This window comes from Prionailurus viverrinus, chromosome A3 (genome assembly GCF_022837055.1).
Source record: "Prionailurus viverrinus isolate Anna chromosome A3, UM_Priviv_1.0, whole genome shotgun sequence".
Classification (NCBI taxonomy): Eukaryota; Metazoa; Chordata; class Mammalia; order Carnivora; family Felidae; genus Prionailurus; species Prionailurus viverrinus.
Window position 1 is genome coordinate 99984999 of NC_062563.1, and position 23655 is coordinate 100008653.

The 23655-nt window shown below is 39.3% G+C and overlaps 1 protein-coding gene across 1 annotated transcript in view; it reads left to right on the top strand.

Annotated features, from left to right (window-relative positions):
• DNAH6 (dynein axonemal heavy chain 6) overlaps positions 1 to 23655 on the top strand; it is a 231828-nt gene that overhangs the window by 86336 nt on the left and 121837 nt on the right. The window contains exons 27-37 of the mRNA XM_047854641.1: positions 26 to 151; positions 235 to 390; positions 675 to 836; positions 5325 to 5462; positions 6640 to 6807; positions 9769 to 9917; positions 11264 to 11371; positions 14980 to 15535; positions 16584 to 16706; positions 21286 to 21468; positions 22039 to 22182. Coding sequence (XP_047710597.1) covers positions 26 to 151; positions 235 to 390; positions 675 to 836; positions 5325 to 5462; positions 6640 to 6807; positions 9769 to 9917; positions 11264 to 11371; positions 14980 to 15535; positions 16584 to 16706; positions 21286 to 21468; positions 22039 to 22182 — 2013 coding nt within the window. The remainder of the gene's footprint in view (positions 1 to 25; positions 152 to 234; positions 391 to 674; positions 837 to 5324; positions 5463 to 6639; positions 6808 to 9768; positions 9918 to 11263; positions 11372 to 14979; positions 15536 to 16583; positions 16707 to 21285; positions 21469 to 22038; positions 22183 to 23655) is intronic.

A 23655-nucleotide genomic window follows, 5' to 3' on the forward strand; every position in this document is an offset into this window, starting at 1 on the left:
TGACCATTTTTCTTTTGATTTGTAGAGATTAAATGCCCTGGCAGCAACAGTTCGAGGCAGTCTTCCAAAATTACACAGAAACATCATAACTGCCTTAATTACTATTGATGTACATGCAAGAGACATAGTCACCGAACTTGTTCAAGCCAAGGTAACTTTTATTTAAGTGACAGCATATATTTCTTCCTGAAATTAGTGCATCTAATATATGTATCATTGTTACCACTTACATAGGTAGAGGAAGTGGATTCCTTTGACTGGCAGAGACAACTGCGCTACTATTGGGACATAGATCAGGATAATTGCGTGGCTCGGATGGCGCTCTCTCAGTACACCTATGGCTACGAGTATTTGGGTGCATGCCCAAGACTAGTCATTACTCCTCTCACAGTAAGTTACTGATGACTTAGGTTAACCATGACACAAATGCTTTCTTAAAATAGTCTTGAAACATTTCATCCAACCTTAACTCTTGAAAGGATTCGCCGTGAATACATCTCTGTGAAGCAGAGATCTGCATCATTAATCATGTACCTGGATCTTTGAGTATATCTCAATTGCTGTAAAACCTTTCATGGAAAATAGTGACCCTCCTCCTGTAGAAGGGAAGGGACTTATAAATTTGTGACTTGAGTCAGTTCCCTTCAATAATGACAAAGTATGCATTTCTTCAGGATCGCTGTTACCTTTGCCTCATGGGGGCTTTGCAGCTTGACCTGGGAGGTGCACCAGCTGGTCCTGCTGGCACTGGGAAAACAGAGACAACCAAAGACCTAGCTAAAGCTCTTGCCATCCAGTGTGTGGTCTTCAACTGCTCCGATGGTTTGGACTACAAGGTACAGTCTCAGCACCTTAACACTGACATTAAGTGCTTTATGGGTTTTCTCACTTGCAACATGGCATGACAAAAAAAGGAGAACGGGGGTGATGGCAAGCAAGGGGAAGCTGATAGGGCAAAGGATGGTCAAAGTGGGATAAATAGAGCAAAGGAGAAGAGTCAACACAAGGTGGGCTGAGTGGTCCAGGTGAACCAAGGCCACAAGAGGATCTATCAAATGGTGGTAAAATAAAAAATCTGCTTATGGGGGCATCTGGGTGACTCAGTTGGTTAAGCATCAACTTCAGCTCAGGTCACAATTTCATGGTTCGTGAGTTCAAGTCCTGCATCACGCTCTATGCTGACAGTACAGGGCCTGCTTGGGATTCTCTCTGTCTCTACCTCTCCCTGAGTTGTGCTTTCCCTCTCTCTCAAAATAAATAACAAAATAAACTTTAAAAAAAATCTGTCATGTTACTAAGTGAAAAGAAGTGAGATGAGGTATAAGATATAATAGCAGGGAAATCTAGGAACAAGGAATATGCTTACAGGAAGAGAAGAGCAATGCAGAGAGTTATGTACTAAAAATAAAATATGTAGGAGCACCTGAATGGCTCAGTCGGTAAAGCATGTGACTCTGGATCTCCTGGCCCCGAGTTCAAGCCCCACGTCGGGCATAGAACCTACTCTAATACACAAAATAAGTCCTAAAAATGAAATATGTAGGAGGTGAAAATTCATGGTAAGATCTTTCAGTATAGTATTTCTCAAAGTTTTGGGTCACAGGACCCCTATGCCTTATTCTCCTTCCAGGTTTTCACAACACAAAGTAGTATTTTACCACTTTATGAAGTCCCACAGTCAGGAAATCTGTTTAGCTTTCTTTAATTCAGCAAATCCTAAATATATTTGACCAAAGTGCCTTTTAGTCACTAATACACAGAGCTATTAGTTTCCTTTTTCTGAAAGTTACACAAATACCTGTATGTTGTCCAAATTTAGAATATAATCATTTGAATTATCCAAATAAATTGTACTTCATTCATTTAAAAAAATTTTTTAGGGGCGCCTGAGTGGCTCAGTGGTTAAGCGTCCTACTTCGGCTCAGGTCATGATCTCGCGGTCCGTGAGTTCGAGCCCCGCGTCAGGCTCTGTGCTGATTGCTCAGAGCCTGGAGCCTGTTTCAGATTCTGTGTCTTCCTCTCTCTCTCTGACCCTCCCCCGTTCATGCTCTGTTTCAAAAATAAATAAACGTTAAAAAAATTTAAAAAAAATTTTTTTAATGTTTATTTTATTTATTTATTTATTTATTTATTTTTTCAGAGAGAGAGAGAGAGAGAGAGAGAGAGAGTGAGTCGGGGAGGGGCAGAGAGTGGGAGACACAGAATCTGAAGCAGGCTCCAGGCTCTGACCTGTCAGTGCAGAGCCCAACATGGGGTTTGAACTCACAAACCACAACATCATGACCTGAGGTGAAGTCGGATGCTCAACTGACTGAGCCACCCAGGTGCCCCATAATTCATTCATTTTTACAGAGTAAATCATACTTTTTTTTCAGAAGCATCTTCAGAAAGTAGTGTTTCATAGGATATGTTCTTTAAAAACCCTGCTCCTTTTTTAAAATTTAGGAGAGGAGCGCCTGGGTGGCGCAGTCGGTTAAGCGTCCGACTTCAGCCAGGTCACGATCTTGCGGTCCGTGAGTTCGAGCCCCGCGTCGGGCTCTGGGCTGATGGCTCAGAGCCTGGAGCCTGTTTCCGATTCTGTGTCTCCCTCTCTCTCTGCCCCTCCCCCGTTCATGCTCTGTCTCTCTCTGTCCCAAAAATAAATAAACGTTGAAAAAAAAAATTTAAAAAAAAATTTAGGAGAAAAAAGACGTTGCTGGAAATGTCTTTTTATTCATAAACAACAACAACAACAACAACAACAACAACAACAACGGAAGTCCAATACAGGCAGAAAGTTGTTTCACAGTAGCAGAACAAGAGAGCAACAGGGGACTAAACCTTGGGAGAGGTAATCAGGAAAGGTGACCCCTCTGCCTTCAGAGCAGGGTGACAGAGGGGGCCTCTGGGTACACCAGGAAAGAATATGGGAAACTGCCATCAGTAATCTGTGGAAGAATTTATGCTCCCCAACATCTCCAAGTTATGGGGATCTGTTCCCACTATGTTAAGTGACCTCATTATCTCAGCAGAGATGCATCAGAGATAGTGATGATTTTTTTTTTATTTTGGGCATAATAATTTTGATTGTTTTAGATCTTCTCAATTCAAAATTTGGATTTATACATCCAAGTCCATTTTTCAGTGATTTTTCAGTCATCAGTTAGGCTCAGTCATTCCTGGGAGATGTGCACTCCCAAAGGCATGAGTGTGTGCTATGAGACACTTAAAGCCACAGGATATAAATACATGATTCATTTATCTTAGACTCTAGAGCAGGAGTCAGCAAACTTTCTGGAAAAGACCAAGTGGTAAATACTATGGGCTTGCAACTCGTCAGTTTTTTCTGCCATTGTGGCATGAAAGCAGCCACAGACCATATGCAAATATAATATATCATGAATGAATGTGGCTGTGTTCCTGTAAAACTCCATTCACAAACCAGGTGTCAGGCTAGATACGGCTGTAGTCTGTAGTTTGATGATCCCTGAAGTACGAATTACATCCAATGATAAGAAATTTAAGGGGCGCCTGGGTGGCGCAGTCGGTTAAGCGTCCGACTTCAGCCAGGTCACGATCTCGCGGTCCGTGAGTTCGAGCCCCGCATCAGGCTCTGGGCTGATGGCTCAGAGCCTGGAGCCTGTTTCTGATTCTGTGTCTCCCTCTCTCTCTGCCCCTTCCCCGTTCATGCTCTGTCTCTCTCTGTCCCAAAAATAAATAAACGTTGAAAAAAAAAAAAAAATTTAAATGATAAGAAATTTAAGTATTTATTCTTTTTTTTTTTAAGTTTTATTGATTACGTAATCTCTATACCCCACGTGGGGCTTGAACCATGACCCCAAGATCAAGAATCACATGCTCCTCTGACTGAGCCTGCCAGGCGCCCTTTAAGTATTTATTTATTCTTTTTTATACTCCACCTTGTTCCATAAGGATTTATTAAACTAACATTTTAAAATTAAATATCTACATGTGGAAAAATTGAAACTGAACAGAAGAATCCAAAGTTAAAAATAACAGATTTTGTCCCTAGTCACATCACCCACTTCCACCCTCCAGAGACCAGTTTTCTGATTATATTTGTTTTTACTTCTGGTGATTGCTATTATCTGTAAGAACATGTGTTTATTACTATATTTATATATATCAACTTTGGACATTATCTGCTAACTTATGAAGTCAAGAGTTTATTAGATATGACTTTCCAACTTTCTGTTCCAACTTCACTTTCTGATTTTCATTGGTTTGTATAATTTTGTCTTACCATGTCAAGGTTTATGAAGTTGTGCTATTCTATACCTACAATTATGCCTTCTTTGCTTTGTCGGTGGGGGGGGGGTGAATATAAAAACATAAACCCGTTATATACCACTTGTAGTATCAAGGATGATTCATAATGGAATTAATTTTTTTTAATTTTTTTCCATAATTAAATTTAATGGCATAATCAGGCTCATAGAGAAGGATCAATACATGGGTCATGAAGCCTTTGCCATTCAATGGAACACATTCCAAGACAAATACCATATGATTTCACTCATATGTGTGATTTAAGAAACAAAATAAATAAGCAACAGGGAAAAAAGAGAGAGAGTGAGGCAAACCAAGAAACGGACTCTTAACTGTAGAGAACAAACTCATGTGTCACCAGAGGGGATGTGGGGGGGTGGGTGGAAATGGGTGGAACATGTAATGGGGATTAAGGAGTGTGCGCATTGTGATGAGCACTGGTGTTGTATGTGTTGAATCACTATATTGTACACCCAAAAATATTATTACACTGTATGTCAACTAACTGGAATTTAAATAAAAACTAAAAAAAAAAAAAAGACAAAGGAACACATTCCAAGCATCAGGATTAATGGGTTGTTTTTCAGTTCCTTTTCAACTTTCTTCTAGAACTGTTTTTCACTGTTTTTCTAGAACAGCTTTAATGTGCTGGTGAATCACCTGAAGATCTCATTACAGTGCATATTCTGACTCTGGAGATCAAGGGGAAGGCCTGAGATTTTTGCATTTCTAAAATCCTCCCAGGTGATGTCAACTGATACCAGTTCACTTTGAGAAGCCAAGTTCTAGAGCAGTGGTTCTCAAAGTGTTAACTCTGGACCACCAGCATTATCATCACCAGGCAACTTGTTAGAAATTCCCTACAAGCAGACCAGCTGACTCAGAAACTCTGGACCTCTTACGTAAAGGCACTAACTTCTAACATAGGCCAGGATTCATATAAAAATATTGCTTATTTGCAGATACCACCTCATGTTAATATTCTGCTCAGAATTTAACTTTTGAAGGTGTTCAGCTGTGCAACACAAAGTTGAATGGCATTATCTTGATTTCAGATGATGGGGCGCTTCTTCAGTGGTCTGGCCCAATCAGGGGCCTGGTGCTGCTTTGATGAATTTAATCGAATCGACATAGAAGTTTTGTCGGTCATTGCACAGCAGCTCATTACTATTAGGAATGCCAAAGCTGCAAAGGTAAGTCCTGGGGCAATTGTCCATGGAGGTAGCATTTCTTAAGTCTGTAACTAACTGACAGCATGTTGCCTTTTAGTAAGGACAGTGCTGATTTAACACTGTCTACCCATGTTTCCAGTGTAACTAGTGAGTCCAATGGCAATAAGACTTAGTTTGAGTGAATTAATTCTTCATCCAGGAAACACAGTATGTCAGACACTATGTGGGGACCTACAGATACAGACATGTTGAGACTCAGTCCCTACCCTCGAAGAGCTCTGTTCTTCCCACCCACCACACACACACACACACACACACACACACACACACAGGCAAGCGTGCACCCACACCCTGTCCCTTCCACCTCCTCTTTTCCCCTTCCCATTTCTTGTTCTTGCCTTTGGCATATAAGACTCTTGATTCTCAGGCCTCAGTCTAGCTATGCTTTCCTCATGGAACTTTACCCTTTACCAAAGTGAATCGCTGGTCCTCTCCTGAACACACTATGCTGCTTCTTGTTTCTGCTTCCTTTGACCAGATGGCTGCCCCTGCTTGTCCACATGAAATGCCCTCCTTCATGTCCCAAGCAGGCTACCCTGCTTCTCCTGTTGACTTTGCACACACCTCCAGCATAGCATCTGTTACACTGCCTGGTCACAGTTTCCACATCTGACTCCACACCACAGGCCTGGGAGCTTCTCTAGGGCTCAGGAGTGAGTCTTTGGCTCTCCACCTCCATACCTAACCCCTCGCCTCACCTGCAGCAGATGCTCAACAGGTGTTTGGCCTTGAGTAAATGTGAAGGGGCGGTGCCAGTAGTATCAGTGGGGCCTCAAACACCCAAGGACTAAGATCCCATTAGAGTTTCTGGGGGAATACCAGACAGTAGGGGTGGAGAAGGTTTAAGAGCCATGAAATCTAACCTGAATTGGGAAGTCTCAGCAAAAGAGGAAAGGAAGGACCATTTGGGCAAAGCAAGGACAGGGAGGCAGAAATACTGAGCCCAGAAGAAATTGGGAGAGGGTAGGATAGGATCAGGAGAGAAACATTCCCTCTTGTCCAACAGCAGGATTCCCTGGGCTAGTAGTCTTTGCTTGAATGTCCCATACACAAGTTTTGTACTCAAGTGGTATTTATGTGAAAGAATTTCCAAATGTCTGGAGAAGTATTCACTTATATTTTCTCTTCTCTTTAAAAGCTATCTAGATTCATGTTTGAGGGCCGGGAAATAAAGTTGGTTATGACTTGTGCAGCTTTTATCACAATGAATCCTGGATACGCAGGCAGAACTGAATTGCCAGATAATTTGAAGGCCCTGTTTAGACCCTTTGCAATGATGGTTCCAAATTATGCTTTGATTGCAGAGGTGAGCTTCACATTATAAAGCAGAAAAAAATCAATCATGTTTTATTTGCCCTTTGATTCTATTGAGGTAGAAAGTTTCCTTTATGGTTGCACCCTGGCAAAAGTTACACATTATTGTTTGCTCTGAAATGTAGGTATGATTGTTATCACCTAGTGTGTGTGTGTGTGTGTGTGTGTGTGTGTGTGTGTGTGTGTGTAACTGCTATATCCCACAATGGTATCTGGAATATAGTAGACCCCTAAAACTGGAATGAATCAATGAATTTAACCAGTTCATTGGAGCTTATCAGTTAATGTCTAAGAACTAAAATGTCTGGATTCATTATAAAAATACTATTGTGATATTGTGATTTATAAGAAATGTTTCTTTAGTCATTCAAATGGCTAATATCCATGGTTTCTGGCTCCTGCCAGCTCCTGGCTTCATCCACAGCTCCTATAAGCCTTGGAATTTCCTGTGATAAGGGGTTTTCTAGTATATATATTTTTTTTAATTTTTTTTTCAACATTTATTTATTTTGGGGACAGAGAGAGACAGAGCATGAGCGGGGGAGGGGCAGAGAGAGAGGGAGACACAGAATCGGAAACAGGCTCCAGGCCCGAGCCATCAGCCCAGAGCCTGACGCGGGGATCGAACTCACGGACTGCGAGATCGTGACCTGGCTGAAGTCGGACGCTTAACTGACTGCGCCACCCAGGCGCCCCTCTAGTATATTTTTTTTATGTTAATGAAGTGACTTTTGAAAGCCCTTAGGCAACCTAAGGATGGGGGCTGGTTACCAGGCAACTAACCCTATGATTACAGGGTTGGAACTTCAGGTCCCATGCCCTGCCCTCTGGGGAGGAGAGAGGAGCTGGAGGTTGGATCAGCCAAAGGCCATTGACTTAGTTAATCATGACTATGTAATGAAGCCTCTATAAAGACCCAAAAGGACTGGGTTCACAGAGCTTGTGGGTTGGTGAACACGTGGAGATTGGAAAGAGGGGTGCACCTGGACAGGGCATGGAAACTCTGAGCCCTGACTCCATACCCTACCCTATGCATCTCTCCCATCTGTCTATTGATTCATATCCTTTATCTTGAATAAACTAGTAAATGTTTTCCTGAGTTCTGTGAGCTGCTCTAGCAAATTAAAAGTACCTAAGCAGGAGGTCGTTGGAACCTCCAATCTGTAAACAGTCAATCAGAAGTACAGATAACACCTTGGACTTGAGACTAGCATCTGAAGTGGAGGATGGGAGGCATTCTTATAGGACTGAGCCCTTAACCTGTGGAATCTGATGCAGTCTCTGGCTTTAGAATAGAATTTCTTGGGGTGCCTGGGTGGCTCAGTCTGTTAAGCATCCCACTTCAGCTCAGGTCATAATCTCACAGTTTGTGAGTTCAGGCCTTGCATCAGGCTCTGTGCTGACAGCTCAGAGGCTGGAGCCTGCTTTGGATTCTGTGTCTCCCTTTCTCTCTGACCCTCCCTTGCTCGCACTCTGTCTCTCTCCCTCAAAAATAAATAAACATTAAAAATTTTTTTAATTAAAAAAAAAAGAATGGAATTTCTCACAAAGCACAGATTACTCCTGTGGCTAATAAATTCCTTTACTAACAGCTAGTTTAAAGTATTCTTCTATATGAGGTAAAAGTAATTACCTAAGAATAGAATAGAGCATACCAGACCCTATAACTTTTCCCAGTATAATGCTTACAGAATCTCATGGGTTTTCCAGCACCCCCTGTGGGTATGGTGGGATGGTGGGTAGTTAATGCAGGTGCTATCTTCCCTTTAGACCATGTATAGACAGGGACAATAAATGACTTGCTCGTTGTCCAGAGCTGGCAGGAAGAAAACCAGGTTTAGAACTCAGTCCAAAATTTTGTTCACATCTCATTCTTTGTCCTGTTGTTCTATTACTCAATAATCAACTGGAGAAATTTAAAAATCCAGTCTTCTGAGTGCTATTACTACTGTTGCTACAGATTTTAATGAATCAGGGTATGTCCACAATAAATATTTTTAATATTTTTAATTACCTGCAATGTGCAGAGTACTATGCTAATTTACAGTGATAGAGCAATAAGCAAAACCGACACCAGTAAGAAATGTCTACATCATTTCATGGGGCGACTGGGTGGCTCAGTCGGTTAAGCGTCCGACTTCAGCTCAGGTCATGATCTCATGGTTCATGAGTCCCAGCCTCGAGTCGGGCTCTGCTGACAGCTCAGAGCCTGGAACCTGTTTTGGATTCTGTGTCTTCCTGTCTCTCTGCCCCTCCCCTGCTCATATGCTGTCTCTATCTTTCTCTCAAAAATAAATAAATGTTATAAAAATTAAAAATAAAGAAACAAATGTCTACATCTTTTCAAATCCCGATTCTGAAGCCAACCACAGTGATTTGAGTAGGTTATGGATTGGAGAAAGGGTCCACACTCCCCTAGACTGTCGTCATCCAGTTTCTTTAACCAAGAATGCAGAAACTTGTCAGAAGCAAGGTAGCCTCCTATCACAGAGGAGAGGCTGCAAATCTGCATAGCTTCCCTTGATATTCAGGGAGCCTAAAGGGAGAACACAGCTATCACTGATTCTGTCTACAGGGTAGAGTTCCTGTCAGACCAGAGAAACTCAAGTCTTGCCTTTGTATTCAGGCCTTACAACACCATCCAACCTCCATGATGTGAGCATTTTCAAGCAGTGGGTTCTGCTGCCTCTTGAACCAAATGTCACCAACCACATCTTCATCCATAGAAGGAAAGCAAAATCAGTGCCCCGGCATCCCTGTAGGATTTCCCACCTTCTGCCTTCCTGTAACACAGAAAACCCATTTCCCTTCAATCATCACATTTCTTTGTTAAACGATATAACAACTTGGAGAGGTATAATGCCTAAAGTAGATTTTGAACACATTGGTATTATGCTAATCTACTGCTCTCCACACAATATAAGAAGTATTGCATTGTTCTTTTCTATTCTAGGTAATTCTATATTCTGAAGGATTTGAATCCAGTAAAATATTAGCCAGAAAAATGACTCAGATGTATAAGCTTTGCAGTGAACAGCTCTCTCAGCAGGATCACTACGACTTTGGCATGAGAGCTGTGAAGTCTGTACTGGTCATGGCTGGGTAAGAAACCAAAGTGGTCAAGAGTGAAATTCCAAACCATGTAATCAAAGCATTAAATGACTAATTCACAGACGGCTCTTAAAGCAACGTAGAGAGTGATTGGTAAATGTTAGCAGCCGCTGTCATCATTTTACCTTGACTCCCATGCCACAGTCAAAGGAGGCATCTCCTCATCTCCTGACAGTTCTGGTTGGCCCCACACTGAACCTGAGTCTCGATGAGGCTTCCGCTATCTTTCATTTCCCCTGAACTCATCACATACATTTGTTTTTAGAGTACAGAAGCCTTTACCACTATGAGGTAGGATGACTAGACTTAAAAGGTACCATTTGTTATGCATATACAGTAATTTAAGTTATATGTGTCACCTGACAAAGCCTAAAGCTCTGAGAGGAAGTTTGGTTTCATTTTTCTGCCCTTCTTCCAGGCTTATATCCTACCTAGCCTCTGCCTCTGCCTTTACAGTATGATCCATGACTGAACTTCGTTGTAGTTTCTAGTAAAGCAACTTTCTGGTTTCTTCTTTTCAGGCCCCAGCTTCTCCCTTTATAACCTCTTGAGGCTCCTACCTCTGAAACTCCTACTTTATCCAGAGTCTCTGAGGGAATCTGTCTCTTCTTTTTAGACTCACTGGCTCAGGCTCCACACATCCAGGGCCTTTTCTGCCTGGCCCCTGTATCCCTGGGCTCTACGCACGTCTCCTTGCCCTTCTCTGTTCTTTCTTTCAACCTCCCAGATACAGTATTTCTCCCCTTTACAGGAGTGCCATGTAAAGACCAAGGACACTAAGGAGTTCAGATACTTGTGCACTCCCAAGAATACAACTACAGACCAGTGGGTGAGACAGACACAGGAGCAGTCATCTAGGATACATGAATGGGGCAACCATAGGGCCATGCCCGAGGTTCACTGTGGAGGGTGATGGAGGAACTATCTGGAGGATGAGAGTAACTGGGCTGGGGTTTGAAGGAGAAATAAGGGGTGTCAAAAGAGCAAAGCAGGACCTTCTGGGCTGAGAGAAAAGAAAGTCATAGGGCTGTGAATCATTATGATGCATTCAGGGAACTATAAATTCAGGTTGGATAAAGTCTGGATTGATGGGGGGAAGTTGAAAAAATACCTTCTCATTCTCCAGGCTGTGTAGCCAGTTCCTGACCTGTCCTTGCTCTCTGATGGATGTGGATGCTGGCCATGCAAGGAAAAATGATCCTCTCTTTCCAGCAGGAATCCACAGGGGGGTGCCCTCCACAGCTTTTTGCAAGGGGAATCCCTGACCCACAGGTTTGGAAAATCATGCTCAGTATTAGGTTCCCACAAACATCATCTGAATTATTCCTTTAATTTAGGTCCTTAAAAAGGGAGAATCCACACTTAAGTGAAGATGTGGTATTGATAAGAGCTTTACGAGACTCCAACTTGCCAAAATTCCTAACAGATGATGCTATTCTGTTCAGGTAAGTTTCTAGATGTTACAGGATAAAACATAGCTGCTGTGTAGAGGTAAAGGATAGTCTTCTCTTCAGTTATGTCTGTCTCTAACAAGGTAATAACTTTCTCATCTTTTCTAGAGATACTTATTGCAGTTTAAAAAATACTAATTTAAAATAAAGATAGTAAAGTTTAAGCATCAACCCAATCTTTTTTATTTTTATTTTTTCAAAATACTGGTCACTGGGCTATATGTTATACAAATTAGCATTCGGTTACAAATTCCTGACCTAAGAAAAACTCTTGACCCCAAAACATAAGACTCGGGGCTTAATATAAAATGTGATTGAACTTTTATCTATTTCTACTTTTACTATTAAATTTTATGTTTATCCAAGCCATATGTGTATGTAGTTTTAAAAAGCATCACAGCGGTGCCTGGGGGGTGCAGTCAGTTGAGCACCTGATTCTTGATCTCAGCTCAGGTCATGATCCCATGGTTTGTGTGTTTGAGCCCCACATTGGGCTCTGCTCTGATGGTGCGAACCCTGCTTGGGATTCTGTCTCTCCTCTCTGCCCCTCCCCTGCTTGTGCTCGCTCTCTCTCTCTCTCTCTCTCTCTCTCTCTCCTCTGTTCTCTCTCAAAAAAATAAACATAAAAAGATTTTTAAGCGTCATAAATTAGTCTCATGAGAAACAATAGTTCTGTGCCCTTCACCAACTCCCACTTCCCAAAGGCAATCATTTTTCAATTGTTTTGTTTGTTTGCTTGTTACGTTATTTCCCCATATTTTTTAGTACCGTGTTTATGCTATTTCTTGGTTTTTCAGTTTTAGGTATGATCTATAAAGTTGGTAAATGGGAGATGAGGATATGCGCATGTACCTCTTTCCCTCTACCCATCCTATCCATAGTTATATTGCAGTCTAACTTGAGCTAAATGTCCAGGGTTTCCATAATTAAAAAAAAATTTTTTAGACAGAAAATAGAAGTGGGAGAGGGGCAGAGGGAGAGAGAGAGAATCTTACGCAGGCTCCCTGCTCAGCGTGGAGCCCAACACAGGGCTTGATCCATGACCCTGGGATCATGACCTGAGCCAAAAACAGGAATCAGACACTCAGCCGACTGAGCCACCCAGGCGCCCTCAGGGTTTCGAAAATTAATTATAGCTATATAAATAGTATCCACAGCTGAGCTATGTTTCTCTTGTTTTTTTTTCTTATCCCTGCATTTGTTAATAATTGCCTTAGTTTTTATTTTTTTAATCTTTTACCTACTTTTGTATAAATCTATCAATAATTTATTTTCAAATTCTCCCAGGGTATGTGTAAATCTCCTTAAAAACAAAACAAGGAGCCCCTTCTGGGGCTCCTGGATGGCTCAGTCAGTTAAGCATCCGACATCAGCTCAGGTCATGAGCTCACGGTTCATGGGTTTGAACCCTGCATCGGGCTCTGTGCTGACAGCTCAGAGCCTGGATCCTGCTACAGATTCTGTGTCTTCCTCTCTCTCTGCCCCTTCCCCCTTGTGCCCCCCCTCTCAAAAATAAACATTAAAAAAAATTTTAACAAAAAAATTAAAAAAAAAACCTCTTCAATTATATAAAACATTCTATCAAATGTGTCTCTTTGGAGCCCCTGTCCTCCTGCTCTAATCTGGACTACCTGCCCATTGCCCTGGTGAGCACTGGTCATCCTGGGATGTCTGTTTATGACTATGCTGGAGTTCTCTTGGCTTTTGTCCTCTGTCAGATCTTCTGATTTCCGGAACACATGTCTACTCCCTTTTGACAGAACACAGTGATGAAAATTCCTATGCATTTATCTTTGCACATGTGTGATACTTCTATAAATGAGTTTTAGTAAGTTTCCTAGGTTTTATAGAGCATGGGCATTTTTAATTTAGATAGATTCTATTATGATGTCCAAAGACATTTATATTTATATAAATGATTTTATTTTTTAAAGATTTCTCTCTTGCTTATTTATTTTTTTAAGTTTTATTTATTTGTTTTGAGGGCGAGCACAAGCGAGAGAGCGTCAGAGAGAGAAAGAGAGAGAATCCCAAGCAGTCTTCACGCTGTCAGCACCAAGCCTGATGCGGGGCTTGAACTCACAAACCATGAGATCATGACCTGAGCTGAAATAAATAATAGTTGGACACTTAACTGACCGAGTCACCCAGATGCCCCTTTATATAAATGATTTTATGACTATACCTTTTGCCTCTTAAATGTTCTAGAGAGAGACCAAAAGTTATATCCTCTTTAATATGCATTTCTTTAATTATGAGTGCCATTGAGCATTATTTCTTGTGTTCATTAATCACTTATATTTATTATTTTTAGAGCATATTTCTGTTGTGTCCTTTTTCTTATTGATTTGTAGGAAATCACAAACTTTATCTGGTATAAAAATTGGAAATACTTGTCTATTATTCATTTTTTTGAGAGAGAGAGAGAGAGAGAAAGGCAGAGAGAGAGGGAAAGAGCAAGACAATCCTAAGCAGGCTTCATGCCCAGCGCAGAGCCCAACTTGGGGCTCCATCCCACAACCATGAGATCATGGCCTGAGCCAAAATCAAGAGTTGGACACTTAACTGACTGAGCCACCCAGGCAGCGCTAAGTCTATCATTCTTTAAGTTTATATATATAAAGCCTTTTATCTCACACAAGTTTGTAGGTTTTTGCTTGTTTATTTTTATTTTTTCACCTTACTTTTAAAATAATAGTTGTAGATTTCTTGTCTTCCTTAGAAAGACCTTCTTAACCACAGTATTACAAAACATATCTGTTGTATTTTCATCTAGTATTTTTGTTGTCATTTTATATTAAAGTTTTTACTGTGTCACAAATGTATTTGTGTATATAGTATGAGGTAGGGATTTAGCTTCTTTTTTACCCATAGAAATATCCCATATTAAGTACTTCCCACAGAAACAGTTAATTTTTCTTTTACTCCCCACCCCCCCTTTTTTTTTTACCTACTATTAGTTTTTATTTCTATCTTATTTTTCTGAATATCCATATAGTTATAAGCATGCATAAATGCTTTTGGAAAAAGTTGAGATATTAATATAATTTTTAATTTTTTAAATGTTTATTCTTGAGAAAGAGACAGAGCACGAGTGGGGGGAGGGGCAGAGAGAGAGGGAGACACAGAATCCGAAGCAGACTCCAGGCTCCCAGCTGTCAGCACAGAGCCAGACACAGGGCTTGAACCTATGAACCGTGAGATCATGACCTGAACTGAAGTAAGACGCTTAACCGACTAAGCCGCCCAGGCACCCCTAAATATAATTTTTTTAATAAACTGAAAAATTAATCACTTTGTATATGTTTGGTATTATGCAATGTACTACGAACAATACAAACACATAAGAGATATTCCTTACCTCAAAAGGCTCCCAATATACTTAAGAACATTGATCTATGGTACAAGAAAAAAAAGCATACACAGTATCAGAGAAATGTTAGATTCTGTTATAACATATAGGACAGACTACTACTATGCATGTTCAGAAGAAAAGATCAAGGAGAAAAATAAGACTCATTGTAATCAATGATTGTAATAAATTAATTGTAATAAATATTGGGAAATATCAATTACCAATGATTTTATTTGTGTTTTTTCAGTGGAATTATATCTGACCTTTTTCCTGGAGTCCAAATTCCAGAACATGATTATGGTATATTGCAGTCAACAATTATAGATGTCATGAATAGAAAAAATCTTCAGCCTGAGACATGTATGGTTAAAAAAGTGATACAGTTCTATGAAACTATGCTGGTAAGACACGGTGTTATGTTAGTCGGGCCGACAGGAGGTGGCAAGACCACAGTTTACCAAATACTAGCAGAAACTTTAGGGAATTTGCAAAAACTTGGTTTAGACAATCCCTTTTACCAACCGGTTAAAACATACGTTCTTAATCCTAAATCAATTACAATGGGTGAATTATATGGTGAAGTTAATAACATAACCTTGGAGTGGAAAGATGGTTTGATGGCACTAAGTGTCCGAGCAGCTGTGAATGACACTTCAGAAGACCATAAATGGATCATCAGTGATGGGCCCGTGGATGCTCTTTGGATTGAAAATATGAATACAGTGCTGGATGATAACAAGATGCTTTGCCTGGCTAACAGTGAGAGGATCAAACTCACACCTCAAATCCACATGCTTTTTGAGGTAAATATATATGCCTTAGTGTGGTGCAAAAGCATTCATTAGACTGGTATGCCATCATCAATTTTTTTCTTGCCCATATCTCATTTACTATCTATAAGGCGTCCCATGGTGTTTTGTTCACGTACTAAATTGTTTACATACTTATCAAATTGTCCCTTTATAGTAGAGTGTGCATCCCGAGAACCAAAGTCTCTCAAATATACCTGTTTGTCTATAAATGGAAATGCAATAAATTCTATCTTCCTCAGCACTTGTTTCCTTTCCTTTGGTGGTAGTTAACATATATATTGATGACATTACATGATTTGAAATGCTTTCTAAGTTAAGCAAAAAAAAATAGTTACATTTACTATGAAAAATCACCCCTCTGCCGTGTGAATGTTTAGTGAAGGGATTGGAAAAGGAATCCCATCCCATTGGTATGGACCAAGTACGGCTATAAAATATTCTGAAGATACCACTCCTGCTGTATTCATTCATCAAACATGGGTTGAATGCCTACTATGTCCTATGTTCAGCTAGGTATGAGATACAAGAATGAAAATGGAGAAAAGAGGAAAGCAAAGGAGGAAAAAGAAATACCTATACATTCCCATAAGGATTTGACATTATCCTCTTATATTTGTGTGGGTTTTTTTTTCACCTAATGCTTCACTTAACTTTCCTTCTCCGTTTCTGATTACACTCTCTTTTTTTTTTTTTTTTAATTTTTTTTTTCAATGTTTATTTATTTTTTGGGACAGAGAGAGACAGCATGAACGGGGGAGGGGCAGAGAGAGAGGGAGACACAGAATCGGAAACAGGCTCCAGGCTCCGAGCCATCAGCCCAGAGCCTGACGCGGGGCTCGAACTCCCGGACCGCGAGATCGTGACCTGGCTGAAGTCGGACGCCCAACCGACTGCGCCACCGAGGCGCCCCTGATTACACTCTCTTCTATATAAAGCCTTTCAGTGTTAACTTTAAACATATGACTCATTAACATTGAAAATGGAAAAATAAGGAAGTATTATATTAGCTATTTTTTTATTCAATTCCCTTCAATTTTAGGTGCAAGACCTAAGAGTTGCCTCTCCTGCAACAGTCAGTCGATGTGGAATGGTGTTTGTGGATCCTGAAGAACTGAAATGGATGCCTTATGTTAAAACATGGATGAAGAATATTTCTAAAAAAGTAAGTGCAACCAGATACTCCACAACACATCCATCTGTCAGGATGGAGGCTCTTGCTTGCCCAAATTTCAGTAAGTTAAGAAAGACCTCATGTACTTTGTGGAGAGAATTCCAGCATTGTACCTAGTGCCTCTCCCTAAGAATTCTTGGGATCTTCCAGAAATGTTTATATCCTCCCCAAATCTGTCCCCATTATTTGTAATTATAAGCTCAGCCCACCAGGCTACCTAGCCGCTCCGATTCCTGCCCACTCTGCCTGGATCCTCCCCAGGTTGGTTCCTCTCCAGTACAAGCACAAACTGCTTCCTTGAGTCCCCCAAACACAGAACAGGCTGCCGCATTAAAAAAGATTTTGCAGAAGGCTGGGGATAGTGAGAGGGAATCACAATGAAGAAAAAGAACATTTCGGTCCAGGCTCTGTCATTGTATTTAGATTGTAGAAGACCCTAACACCGCTGAGAGAAAAGAAAACCAGTTTACCTCCCACCCAGTCTTAGGTCTGTGACCCAAGATGTGTTTTAACCTCAGAGGAAACATTCCACCCAAAGTGAGGGAAAGCTTTTACGTTATTATATGGAAGAATTCAATTCTATATCATCTTCTGCACCTTCGCCCTTCTAAAATAGGAGTTTTCTTTGCCTTAGCTTAACAAGGGGTCTTTTGCAGTGTTGTGCCCCATCCCACACCCCCCCCTCCAAGAAAGCCATCTTCTTTCTGCTTCTCCCCTCCAAAAATGAATTAGAAAAATATTGGTTTTTTCATTCTTAGGCATCAACATTTTAACAATGATGTGTTCTAGTTTCAGAGTACATTATTAAAGAAAATAATTTTCAGAATTGAGAATGTTAAGTTTCTCAGGATCCACATAAGAGTGAAACCATATGGTATCTTATGGTTTCACTCTTATGTGGATCCTGAGAAATGTAACAGAAACCCATGGGGGAGGGGAAGGAAAAAAAAAAAAAGAGGTTAGAGTGGAAGAGAGCCAAAGCATAAGAGACTCTTAAAAACTGAGAACAAACTAAGGGTTGATGGGGGTGGGAGGGAGAGGTGGGTGGGTGATGGGTATTGAGGAAGCCACCTTTTGGGATGAGCACTTGGTGTTGTATGGAAACCAATTTGACAATAAACTTCATATATTGAAAAAAAAAAGAATTGAGCATATATCACGTACTACTGTAAGATTTTAAAACTTCCCAAATTTACTTTTCTTTTTAAATTAATAGAATGTAGGGGCGCCTGGGTGGCTCAGTCGGTTGGGCGGCCGACTTCGGCTCAGGTCACGATCTCACGGTCCGTGAGTTCGAGCCCCGCGTCGGGCTCTGGGCTGATGGCTCAGAGCCTGGAGCCTGCTTCCAATTCTGTGTCTCCCTCTCTCTCTGCCCCTCCCCTGTTCATGCTTTGTCTCTCTCTGTCTCAAAAATAAATAAAACGTTAAAAAAAAAATTTAAATTAATAGAATGTATTATTTAGGGTACTTTTAGGTTTATACAAAAGTTTAACAGAAAGTACAGAGAGTCCTGATATATTCCCTCTCCTCCAAACACAGTTTTTCCTGTTAACATCTTGCATTTGTGTGGTACGTTTGTTGAAAGTGATTTGTCAAAACTGATGAAACAATATTGATACATTATTATTAACTAAAGTGCATAGTTCACATTAGGATTCATGTATGAATGTGTTCTACAAATGTGTTGTACAATTGTGTGGGTTTTGATGAATGCGTAATGTCATGTATCCACCCTTATAGTATTATACATAATAGTTCCACTGACTTGAAACCTGTGCTCCACATATTTATCCATCCATACCCCCTCCCTACTGCTCCATATTTTGCCTTTTCCAATGTGATGTCATTGGGATCATATAGTATGTGGTTTTTTCAAATTGGCTTCTTTCACTTAATAATTTGCATTTAAGTTTTTTCCATGTCTTTCTGTGACTTGATAGCTCATTTCTTTTTGGGTCTGAATGGAATGGTTCTGAATGGAATATTTTCCATTATGTGGATTTACCAAGTTTATCCATTCAACTACTGAAGACATTTTGATTGCTTCCAGGTTTTGGCAATTATGAAGAAAGCTCCTGGACACACCCATGTGCAAGTTTTTATATAGACTTAAGTTTTCAACTCATTTGGGTAAAATACCTAGGAGTGTGATTGCTGGATCATATGGTAAAATTTTATTTAGCTTTGTAAGAAACTGCCAGTTTGTCTTCCAAATTGCTGTACCATTTTGCATTCCCACCAGCAATGAATGAGAATTCTTGCTGCACATCCTCACCAGCAGTTAGTGTTGTTGATGTTTTTGATTTTTGCTATTCTAATAAGTATGTCTCCTTGTTTTAACATGCATTAATGTGCATTTCATGTGATCATGAATGCCTTTTCATATGCTTATTTGCCATCTGTATATCTGCTTTGGTAAGGTGCCTGTTCAAATCCTGCTCATTTTTTATTGGGTTGTTTCCTATTTTTGAGTGTCACGAGTTCTTTGTAATTTTTTGGATACAAGTTCTTTGTCAGTTATGTGTTTTGTAAAAATTGTCTCCCAGCTTGGCTTGTCTTTTCTTTTTAAAAAAAAAATTTTTTCAACATTTATTTATTTTTTGGGACAGAGAGAGACAGAGCATGAACGGGGGAGGGGCAGAGAGAGAGGGAGACACAGAATCGGAAGCAGGTTCCAGGCTCTGAGCCATCAGCCCAGAGCCCGACGCAGGGCTCAAACTCACAGACCGTGAGATCGTGACCTGGCTGAAGTCGGACGCTTAACCGACTGCGCCACCCAGGCGCCCCTTGGCTTGTCTTTTCATTCTCTTAATAACCTTTCACAGAACACAAGTTTTTAATTTTAAAATTAACTTAGCAAATTTTCTTTCATTGATTGTGCTTTTGGCATTGAATCTGAAAACCATTTCCAAACCTAAGGTCACCTAGATTTTCTCATCTGTTATCTTCCAGAACTTTTTTTAGTTTTGCTTTTTACATTTAGGTCTGTGATCCATTCTGAGTTAATTTTTGTGAAAGGTGTAATATCAGTGTCTACGTTCATATTTTTTTTTTGCATATGGATGTCCAGTTTTTCCAGTACCATTTGTTGAAAATGAATGAAAATGAAACAGAGATGCACCTTCTCCAATGGATTGCCTTTGTTTCTTTGTCATAGATCAGCTGACTGTATTTGTATGGGTCTATCTCTGGATTCTCTGTTCTGTTTCATTGATCTATGTGTCTATGCTTTTGCCAATACCATGCTGTCTTAATTACTGTAGCTTTATAGTAAGTCTTGAAGTTAGATAGTGTCATTCTTCCAACTTTATTCTTTAACATTTTGCTATTTTGGGTATTTTGCCTCTCCATATAAACTTTATAATCAATTTGTGCATATACACAAATTAACTTGCTGGTATTTTGATTCAAACTACATTGAACCTATAGATCAAGTTAGGGAGTGCTGACATCTAAATAATACTGGATCTTCCTATCCATACACATTGAATATCTTTCCATTTACTTAGATCATCTCTGGTTTCTTTCATCAGAGCCTTGTAGTTTTCCTTATTTAGCTCTTGTACATAGTTTGTTAGAATTATACCTGAGTATTTCATTTTTTGTGCTAATATAAATGGTGTTATATTTTCTATTTCAAATTCTACTCACTTATTGCTGGTATATAGGAAAGCAATTGACTTTCGTATATTAACCCTGTATCCTGCAACCTTGCTATAACAGCTTGTTAGTTCCAGGAGTTTTTGGTCAATTCTTTGGTATTGTCTACATAGACCAGTCATCTGTGAACAAAGACTTTTTTTTTCTTCCTTCTCAATCTGTGTACTCTTTATTCTTTGTATTGTCCTACTGCATTAGCTAAGACTTATAGTACAATGTTGAATAGGAATGGTGAGAGGGATTGCATTCTTTTCAAATCTTTGGGAATTATTCCCTCTCTTTTTGTAGATATTTAAATTGCTGTTTTTTGCTTCTTGTTTTTTATTGTTCCTAATTATAAGGCTGCTTGAAATCTATGTTGGCAATTAGCAAATGACTATAAAATAAACACCTGTGTACTCATTACCAGATCAAGATGTAGGATATTGTCCACTACCCAGAATCTCCCCCATGTCTCTTCCAAATTATAGAAGGTTTTCTTAAAATTTCAATTTGTTTCATATCTTGTTATGTTTATACCCTTTAACCTAAAGTCACAGAATAGGGGTGCCTGGGTAGCTCAGTCAGTTAAGTGTCCAAATCTTGATTTCAGATGGCTCTGATCATGATCTCCTGGTTTGTGAGACTGAGCCCTGCATCAAGCCCCAAGTCAGGCTACCCAGTGACAGCATCGAGCCTGCTTGGGATTCTCTCTCTCCCTCTATCTCTGCCCCTTCCCCACTCACACACTCAATCACAGGCTCATGCTCTCTCTCTCTCTCAAAACAAATAAACTTTTAAAAATAAATAAATAATAAATATTAAAAGTCACAGAATATATTACAATACACAGATTTAAACTAACCCATTTCTAAACTTAATTATATATTTCATCGAGTCTTACTGAAACATTTGTTTTTATGATTTTCAGCTAAATGAAGAAACCCAAGAATACATATTGAACCTTTTCCAACGTTATGTTGATGATGGTTTATATTTTGTCAATAAAAAATGCAGCCAAGCAATCCCACAAGTGGACATCAGCAAAGTTACTACACTCTGTTGCTTATTGGAGTCTTTGATATTTGGGAAAGATGGAGTTAATTTGACAATGGTACGAAAGGTTTCCTCAATGCTATATAGCTATGAAAATGAAATTGTTATATAGATGCTTTGCAAATAAAAAACTCTAAATTTTCTATAAAATGATCATTTGATTTTCAAGTTAATTTTTCAGGCAAGTAATGATTGTGAATAGATTCATAGAATCTCTAAGTTGCAAGGAATATCAAAAAACCTATAGTTAATTCTTCTACTCAATGTTTAAATTCCTTACAGTCTACAACATACTCTACAATGCATTCCTGGTATATGTGTCTGTCTAGCAGCTGTTTAAATACCTTCATGCAGGTGTAAACAAAGTTATAATAGTCAGTTGAAAGACATATTTGAGCTTTTTTCTACATATTCCTTGTCATTCGTGTTTTCATCAGAGTATTTAAATATGAACTACTATAAAACATTGCTCTTTGAACTGTTGAGTCAACTATAAGAAACATATACTATGCCCTTTTTTAAATGCATGAGTCTAACCAAAAGAAAACAATCTTTAGACTTTGCAATTTAAGGATTCTTTTTATGTGAACAAGTAAAATACTAAAATTCTTTCTCTTTATTCTTTCAGGAACAAATAAAACTGAATACAGTACTATGTCAGACTTTTATATTCTGTTATTTATGGTCTTTGGGTGGAAATCTAACTGAAAACTACTGGGATTCCTTTGATACATTTATTAGAACACAATTTGATGATAATCCCGATGCCAGGGTAAGAGCTAAATACATTTAATTTTAAAATAATAACTGAACCATTACAATTAAATTTCAAGACTAGAATTTTAAAAGACTTAGTTCTACTGCAAATATAAAAATCCTTCACTATAAGGGTTTCTAAAATTATTACCTTTTTAAAACCATAGATAGCATTTATTGTATTAAAATTTTTAATAATTCTCTCCCAGCCATATGAAGAAAGTAAGGTATAAAAGTAGGGGCACCTGGGTGGCTCAGTTGTTTAACCACCCGACTCTTGGTGTCAGCTCAGGTCATGATCTCACAGTTCATGGATTTGAGCCCTGCATCAGGTTCTGTGCTGACAGAGCCTGCTTGGGATTCTCTCTCTCCCTCTCTCTCTGCCCCTCTCCCACTCATGCTCTCTCTCTCTGTCTCAAAAAAATTATATAAAAACTCCCTACTATAAACAATATATTGAATTCTAGTTAGTACACTTATTCTTCACAGTGTTATGGTTTGACAATTCAGAAATTGCTTTCTGTACATTCTAAGATTGAGCAAATGAATAAATATATTGAGGATAATGCCAACCAGGTATCTCACTGTTAGAAAGGGATTTACAAATATGGAAGGGGAAAGATTAGAAGGCACCTGTGTTCTTGCAATTCCAAGAATTCCAACTGTGATTGGAAGTAATGGTTTTCATGGAATATATATATATATATATATATATATACATATATATATATATTAATACATATATTCATACATACATAAATTGCCTAGTTCTGTGTGCTAAGAGGAACTAGAAGCAAGGACACCTCAAGAGCAATTAGCATAGGTATGCTAATTTCTAAATACTGCTCTCCATGAAAGGAAACCAAGGCTCCTTAATGAGATAGCTGATTCCAGCCACTGGGACAAAGGATGTACAGAATGAGCCTAGAACATCTTCTTATGTCAGATAGGAAAGACGTTCTCAGAGAATGATGTCAACGCAGGAGCCAGTTCATGAGGGCTACCACTGGCCAAATCTGGGCAGATTTGAGCATCAAAATAAATAATGGTATGGGATTACAAGTCTTTGCACGAAATAAAAACCTGTGAGTCCATACTCAGAATAAAAATATACATGAATAAATAAATAAAGGGGGAGAAGAAAGAGCTCCATCTCACAGAAGAATACCAAGTAATCTGCATAGGAGAAGTGATGGAGTTAGAACATCATAACTTTGCAACTGTCATAGTAATAATTGGTTTAGGCAGGAATCATCAATGGATGCCAAAACTAGTGGGTGAAGGTTTGATGAGAAACAATACTTACATAGTTTCAAATTATCTCCTACTAATCATTTGATTAATTGCAAAGACAGAAATAGTATTGTTACAGTAAAAAAAAAAAAACAAAAAAACAAAAAACAAAAAAAACAAACCTTGCAAACACGACCTTAACTAAGAAATCAATTTAACATCAGTATTAGGACAAAACTGTGCCTGCTGGCATAGT